This window comes from Gossypium arboreum, chromosome 11 (assembly GCF_025698485.1).
Source record: "Gossypium arboreum isolate Shixiya-1 chromosome 11, ASM2569848v2, whole genome shotgun sequence".
NCBI lineage: Eukaryota > Viridiplantae > Streptophyta > Magnoliopsida > Malvales > Malvaceae > Gossypium > Gossypium arboreum.
This window is the reverse complement of record NC_069080.1, coordinates 30474257-30482814: the sequence shown is the minus strand read 5'-3', so window position 1 is coordinate 30482814 and position 8558 is coordinate 30474257. Positions and strand designations below refer to the sequence as shown.

Below are 8558 nucleotides of genomic sequence, written 5' to 3'. Positions count from 1 at the left end.
GGTTAGAGAGAAATCACTTATATCATGAAGGCATCGCTTCCACTCCACTAGAGTTGGCTTCTTTCATCCTCTCCTATTTGTCTTTTCTGCCACTGCTTGCTGTTCATGTCTCGGTCCCCAAGGGTTTTCGATCTACGCATTGGCAACCAATAGCTGCCCCCATGGTAAAGGCGAACTTTAATGTTACATTCCGAGGTGGAACAAGTTCCTTTTGCTCAGGAGTGGTGATTCGAGATTGCTAAGGACAGGTTTTTGGGGCTTGTACTCATCAACATCAGTATGCATCCTCTCCTTTTGCGGGGGAGATGCTGGTTTTTCTCACTGTGGCGATCTTTGCCCGTGATCTCAACCTCTCTCGGGTTCTGTTTAAGGGAGATTCTTTGCATGTTATTCAACGATTAACATCCTCACAAGACGATTATTTCGAAATCAGGGCACTCATTCATGAGGGCAGACGACATTTACTTACAGATTTCTCTGAAGCTGCTATTCGCCACTATTTTCGAGAAAAAAAATTCAGTGGCCTATCTCCTTGCCGTATTAGGATTTCGTGGGAAGAAGATCGGTTTTGGTGGAGGAAGTACCTTTCCAGGTGGAATTAACAGTGGCTGCTAAAGCGAAGTAGCTCTACACTTGGTTCATGGTCTCCCCTAACGCAACAGCACTTGATTGCTTTCCTTTCTTCTGTTTCTCACGTGTCTCTCCATTGTTACTCTGCTTTTCCTCATCTGCTTGGATAGTGGAAGGCTTTCAGTTTCCTTTAACTGTTGTCTGGTAAGGTTATTGTCTTGCTTTTGTTTTTTCTATTTTGAAACTTTCTTGTTGGGTCATTTGTTGGGCCCGTGTATATGCTCTGTTCCGCCTGAGCCTTACCCAACAGGTGCTTTGTTTGTTTTATGCATAAATGGAAGCCCTTTTGTCTCAAAAAGAAATTATAACATAAACATGCTTGTTCATTTCCATTTTTCATAAAAAAAATTATGTAAATTTTATTTTTTTTCCAAATGGGGAGTGCCACGAGTTGATTGTATGTATTAATTAAATTACAATTAATTATTTTAAAATTTTTATAAATTTTGTAACTTTATGTTAATGAAATTAAAACATAATAATATATAAGGTAAATTTTAAAAACATGATACTAAATATTAGACTGACAATATATTGAAATATTTTTAAAATATAAATTTTATAATAATAGATTATATGAAATTCTAATTTTATATATAGTTTCCAACTTTATTTTAATGATTAATTAGGAAAGTAGATTGTTAATTAAATTTAAAATGTGACTACACATTTTTTTAAAATTTTATTAATAAAATGAGAAATAAATTTAAATATAATATTTCAAAATTAAATTTTAAAATTTTTGTTAAAATTTATTTTTAATCAATTTGTTAAATTATTATTTTGAATTAAATTAATTAATGTTATGGATAGATTGGCACGTACGTAGTGCAACAATTTTTAATATTGTAATATAAAATTTTAACTTGAAATTTTCAAATATTTTTATATAATAATTCCAAATATTTTAATTTTAAAACATACTAATTTTTAAAACTATTTTAAACATGAATTTTTTAGAAAAATATGATATTTTAAAATGAAATTAAACATTTTAAAAAAGTATTTATACTATTCTAATATTTATTTAATTTAATATTTTTGAAATTATATTTTATGTTTTAAAACATAATATAATAGTATAATATTATATAGATTATATAGATTATTCATATATTTGTAACTAACTAGTTTCTAGTGTTACATGCGTTGCATGTAAATTTGCACATTTAATTTTTAATTAGTTTTTAAATAATATATAAATTTGGAATCATATAACAAAGTTAACTATAATTTTAATTTAAAAATAGGTAAAAATAGGCAAAATAACATGTAACAATTATAATAATAGTTAATGATAAATAGAAAAGATATTTAAAATAAATTAATAGATATATTTAATAATAGTGATTAAAAATAATTGTTGAAATTTGACTTTCTTTTCAAAACAAACCCATAAAACATTTTTCACCTACACCAAACAAATAAAAAAATCATAAAATCATATTACCTCATCATCAACTAAATAACTTTCGATGCTATTATTGTTTAAATATGATTAATAACGCCTATTCAAAGAACCATGGTTTTAATTCTTCATTCTTTTATAATTCTAACTTATTAATGCTAAAAATCTCTTCTTCTTTTTTACTAATAATTTTTCTTAAATGTTATTGGATTGAATATGCTTAATTACCGAATGCTATTTATAAAGCTAAACTTATATTTTAATTGGTACATAACTCTAATATTAATTAAGTGATAATTAAGATGCTCAGAGTTCTATTAAAGTAATTAGGGGTGTTCACAGTTCGGTTAAAACTGAATTAACTAACCAAACCGTTCTAATTCGACTAATCAGTCGATGGTCGAATTTAATTCGGTTAAAGATCAATTAATGATTTTTTGAAATTTCGATTATCAGTTTTTTCAATTTGAAATTGAGTAATTAACCGAAATAAATAATATACTCAACCCATTATTCATCCCTTCTCCCAAAAAAACTTATCCCAGACCCTAAAACAATTTAAAAAACCCTAAATCAGTTCACTGTTCATTGACATTTAGCAATAGCTTCACTACCATTCAACAGTAGCTTCACCGTTGTTTTCTACCGTTCACTATTCACTAACATTCAGCAGGAGCATCGCCGCTGTTCATTTCTGGTCACCGTCCGTTGTTGTTCACCCTTCATTGCAGTTCACTTTTCACTGCCGTTCAGCTTGGGGCACCTATTTCTCTATTTAATTTTACATCATTTTACAGTAACTTGTTTTATGTCTTTCACGTTCTCTTTAATCAAATATATACAACTAAAATTAGATATGTTTTGTATTTATTTTAATAAAAAAATATAAATTTTAATTAATTCGTAATTCAGTTCGAGTATTAACCGAACTAACCGTTTGAACACCCCTATAAGTAATAGTTCTAGCCAAATGATAATTTTATTTTACATCAATAAACACAATAAAAATAAAAATAACACAACATTTTACATATTTTATAACAAATAATTATAAATTAAATTATAGTCATAATTATCACAATTATTTTCTATATTTTATGCTTAGAATCTTATCTAAATAATGACTCTATGAATACAAATGTTTTTTTTAATATATAAACACAACTGTTTTTAAAGCACTGTAATATATATCAGTAGAAAAACTGGAATGCCTTTCTCACTTAATAAAATTTTGATCACTTGAATATATAATTTACATTAAAATCAAATGGATGAAAATCTGTTATAAAAGAAATGCTGTAGTGAACTTTAAATTTATTATAATACAAAACAAGTAATGTCCATCAAAATATAATTTTTTCTTTAATTTCATTATAAAAATTTTAAAACTTCAAAAATCAATTTTATTTAATTCTAATTTATATTTTTAATATTTTATTTTATTAAAATATTTAAAAATATGATGATGTATGTATTGAAGCTTTTATATTATTTATTTTAGTATAATCGTTCTTATTTTATAATTTGTAAAATTCTAATAACTTGATTTTCCTTAAAACCATTATTTATCCCAATGAAGTAATTATAATGGTTAGGGTTAAGGAATTCTAAAATATTAACATTTTAAAAACAAGAACCAAAGTTTTAAAAGTTTTCATCTAAACACACATTACAACTTTAATCTTGTCATTTTAACTAAAAACTTATTTTATTTTTACTTAAAATTTCTATAAATATTAGCTTCTAATGTTATATGCATTGTATGCAATTTTACGCATTTAATAATTAAATATATTTTTAACATTCTATTTTTAATTACAGTAATTAGCTTAAAATAATATTTTTAATTTGAATTATTGGATATAATTAAAATATATTAACTTATGAATTCAAATATTATAATAGAAATTTTAAAATAATAATTAAAGCATTTTTAACCTATTCAATGTAGTTTTACAAACAACATAATTCAAAAATAAATAATTAATATAATTAATTCTAATATTAATTAAAATATTTAGAATTTTATTCAAGTAATAAATCTATTTTAAAATTAGAATAATTTTTAACTAACAATTATTATTTAAATTCTGTAATTATTATAACTTCTATTAAATGTATAATTATAAAAATTTCATCTTCTTTCAACTTTTTAATTAATAATTTTAAATTAAATATTATAATTATTTTTAAATACAACTTTAATAATATGAAAAAAATAAATGATATTTTTTTCTAAAATCGTAGATAGATATTTATACATAAAATTTGTTTTGCTTATTAAACCACAATCTAGTTGAAGTTAAAAAGACTGTTCCAATGAAACTACAATTAAAACCCAAATCTCTCTCTCCACGTTCCCTTGCACTTAATTACGATCCGTACACGGATGCGTTGTTGTCGCTCCCGCCATCCCTACATTTTCCTTCTTTCCCTCTCCCGCTACTATTGTTATTGCTGACGCTTTCCCAATCCAAATATATTTTAGTGAACTTCTCCTCTTGGGCTACCAAATAATAATAATAATAATAATAATAATAATAATAATAATGATAATAATAATAAAAATATTCTCAAATATATCCGAAACGTCTGAATTAATAATACTTAGCTGGCAATATATTACTTTAATTATTCCGAGTAATTTTCATCAGGTACATGAGTTGTGATAGCTCATGGAGTTTGCATTGAGCATGAAGTGCGGCGCAAAAGAACAAGTTCTGCATGTTGTCATATTTTCACGATCTTTAACCATCCACTTCCATATATAAGTATAAACAAGGCTGTGTCATTGTTCGTACACTACTCATCCAAAGTCTAATTGTTGGGAAGACCTACAATTTCGGTGGGTTTCTTTCTTTTACACCTTTTGAGTTTACTAGTAGTATATAATTTGGTTGTTCCTGTAAACCTCACATCAAGGGTTTTATTTTTCTTTCTTTCAACCTTCTTTAGGGCAAAAAGGATTGAACTGGGAGGAAATAGTTCAGCTAAAACGATGAAAGAGGCCACTTTGCTGCAATTTTTACTTGGAATAATTGTTTGTTCTACTCTCTTCTTCTGCACCAATGCAGAAGATCCATATCTATTCTATACTTGGGAAGTCACATATGGAACTCGGGCACCTCTTGGTGTTCCCCAGCAGGTTTGTTTGTAATCTTCTTTTCTTTTTATTATTTTCTGTTAAAGAACATTAATAATTAATGTTCATACTCAGATGTTTACTTTTACCTGAATTCTAAGCAGAAGATTTGTTTTTCGTTTAATATTTGCAGGTTATTCTTGTTAATAATCAATTCCCTGGACCTCCAATTGAAGCTGTGACTAATAACAACATAGTTGTTAATGTCATCAATCATTTAGATGAACCCTTCCTCATTACCTGGTTCGTTGATCCCCAACCTTAACTTTCTTTTTTCTTCTTACTTATGCATTTGCTTTAATTTATAACTAGATTATATAAAAATGAAAATATATCTTTATTATATTAGTATTTGATTTAGGGTTTATTTTTATTTTTAGTTAATTTTAACTAAATTGATATCATACTTTAATTCAATATAATATAGATATGCATGGCAATAACCTGATTTGTTTTGGAAATTAGGCATGGAATTATGCAAAGGAGAACATCATGGCAAGATGGTGTGCTAGGAACCAATTGCCCAATCCCTCCCCACTCAAACTGGACATACAAATTCCAGGTGAAGGATCAAATTGGGACCTTCATGTACTATCCTTCAACTATAATGCATAGAGCTTCGGGTGGCTTTGGGGCTTTCAACATTAACCAAAGATCTGTGATTTCAATCCCTTACCCAGCATTTGATGAGGATGTAACTTTGCTTGTTGGTGATTGGTACATCAAGGGCCACAAGGTATACCATTTCTTATTTCTTTAACTAGATCATCGTCAATGGCTTCTATCCAATCATTCGAATCAATTACAAGTTTTTTACACAGGCCTTACAGAAGCAGTTGGATTCAGGCTTGGATCTTCCTCTGCCAGATGGGCTCCTCATAAATGGTGGTAGTAACTTTACTTTGACTGGTCAGAAAGGGAAAACTTACAAATTTAGGGTTACAAATGTGGGAATATCAACATCAATTAACTTTAGGATCCAGGGTCATCCAATGACTCTTGTTGAAGTTGAAGGATGTCATACTCTGCAGGAGGTGTATGAATCCATCGATATTCATGCGGGTCAATCCATAGCTGTTTTGGTTACCTTACATGGGTCGGTTAAAGACTACTTCATTGTGGCTTCGACCCGTTTCACCAAGCCCATCCTCACTACTACTGGTATTCTTCGCTATCAGGGTTCCCAAACTCCGCCCTCTTTGCCATTGCCTGTTGCCCCAACTTATCACGTTCACTGGTCCATGAAACATGCCAGGACTATCAGGTGCTGCTCTAACATTTTCTTTTTTGCTCTTTAAATATACAAATGAATGCTATCATGTACCATAATCCTAACCCTTCTTTTTCCTTCATTTTTATGTTTTAGGATGAACTTGACAGCAAATGCAGCTAGGCCTAATCCTCAGGGATCATTCCACTATGGGGCAATAAAGGTTGTGAGGACAATTTTATTGGCGAATGAGAAAGTCGAGATAAATGACAAATTGCGGTATGCTGTTAACGGGATATCCTATGTGGATCCAGCCACTCCATTGAAGCTTGCAGACTGGTTTAACATCCCTGGTGTCTTCGTCTTGAACGGGACCAAGGATGCTCCTCCTTCAGGGCCTCCAACCTTGGGTGCCTCGGCCTTTGGACTCACCCTCCATGACTTTGTTGAGATTGTCTTCCAGAACACTGAAAAAACCATCCAGTCTTGGCATCTTGACGGTTATAACTTCTTTGTTGCCGGGTATGTTTCCATACCCCCTGTATTTTTATCTACACACACACATATATATAGTAGTTTAACAATTAACGTGTTCTTTAAAATTTCAGATATGGCGGTGGCAACTGGACAACCGACGTAAGAAGACGAAAAAGGTACAACCTGGTTGATGCAGTATCTAGGAACACTGTTCAGGTAACCCTCTTGGAGATTGATTGGGGTTTCCCATGTTTCAAAAATAGGACATATAAATAATTAAAATTAGTAAAATCTTGGCAGGTTTATCCTAAAAGCTGGACTTCAATTTTGGTCTCATTGGACAACAAAGGAATGTGGAACTTGAGGTCGCAAACCTGGTCAAAGCGGTACTTAGGCCAAGAAGTCTATCTTAGAGTCTGGAACGACGAGAAAAGCTTGTATACTGAAACTGATATTCCTCCAAATGCACTATTTTGTGGCAAGGCAGTTCAATCTTAGAACACCATTAATGTCGTCTTGGTGTAATCTACATCAGCTAATTTATTTTCTGATTTTTTTGTTTTTTTTTAGGAGGGTGGGACTGTTTAGGAAGGGAAATAAGACATAAAAATACAGTAAATTTATTGAGGCTAGATTTTAAAAAAAATTTTATATTAAATCACAATAATGAGTTTCTTTTATCTATCATATATAAAATAATGTGGTGCGTGCCATTAATCCTTGAATGTTTCGATTTCCTATAAAATTCGAAAATCGAGTTTCATTCGGTCAATAGCCAGCTCCCTCCTTGATATATAACGTGTTGCGTGAACATGCACCCATGTTTGAGAATAAATTTTCGTTCGATTTACATCTTATTTTATTTTATTTTTGGTGAGATTTTTGAGATGAATGCTAAGGTAGATTTTTTAAAATATTGGGTAAATTACCTGGTTGGTCACTTAATTTTTAGGATGTTTTTATTTTGATCACTTAGATAGAATGAAATCTTTACAATTTGGTCACTCAATTTTTACGATGTTTCCATTTTAATCACCTAAGTGTTAAATCTTTAATGACTATTAACTATACATACCATATCATGTTTACCCTTTCATTTTGCTCACCAAAAAAAAAATATTATTTTTAAGTGTTCATTGGGGTTAAAAATCAAGGATTAAAGTGAAAAGTTGTAAAACTAAAATAACACACAAAATTTCAAATTATACTTGTTTATCCCATTTCCAAAATTCTAAATTTATTTTTTTAATATTGAAATTTTAAATTTTAAAAATAAAAATAAATTGAATAAATTGTTGAAAATTTATTATCTATTGATACTTGTCAATCGATTTGTTACTATACTATTAAAATTAATTAATCTAACCACTTTTTAAATTTTATTTTATGTTTCTAGATCATCCTTAATGAAATTAATTCAAATAACTCATATTTAATAATTGTATAGGAAATTTAAATTTTTTAATTATATAATTTTGAATCTTTCATGCTAAGCTAGAAGTGAAGGAAAAAAGTACTTGCAATTAATTAAATTAATTACTTATTCTTCGTTTAGGTAGAGAAGTGATGAAAAAATTATGAGCTTTGTTTGGAATGGAAGATAAAATTATTTAATTTAATTAATTGAAATAATTTTTCTTTGTTTTAGCTTAGCATAAAAATTTTAAGATCATATAATTAAAAGAAATTTA

General features: G+C 28.9%; 1 protein-coding gene across 1 annotated transcript; it reads left to right on the top strand.

Moving 5' to 3' along the window:
• The first annotated feature begins 4797 nt into the window (after positions 1-4797).
• LOC108459560 (L-ascorbate oxidase homolog) lies at positions 4798-7716 on the top strand. Its single transcript, XM_017758947.2, has 8 exons — positions 4798-4883; positions 4994-5183; positions 5314-5423; positions 5646-5916; positions 6002-6444; positions 6547-6912; positions 6999-7083; positions 7168-7716. Exons 2-8 carry the CDS (start codon positions 5037-5039, stop codon positions 7363-7365), a joined length of 1620 nt encoding a protein of 539 aa, XP_017614436.1. The 5' UTR covers positions 4798-4883; positions 4994-5036; the 3' UTR covers positions 7366-7716.
• Positions 7717-8558: the final 842 nt, after the last annotated feature.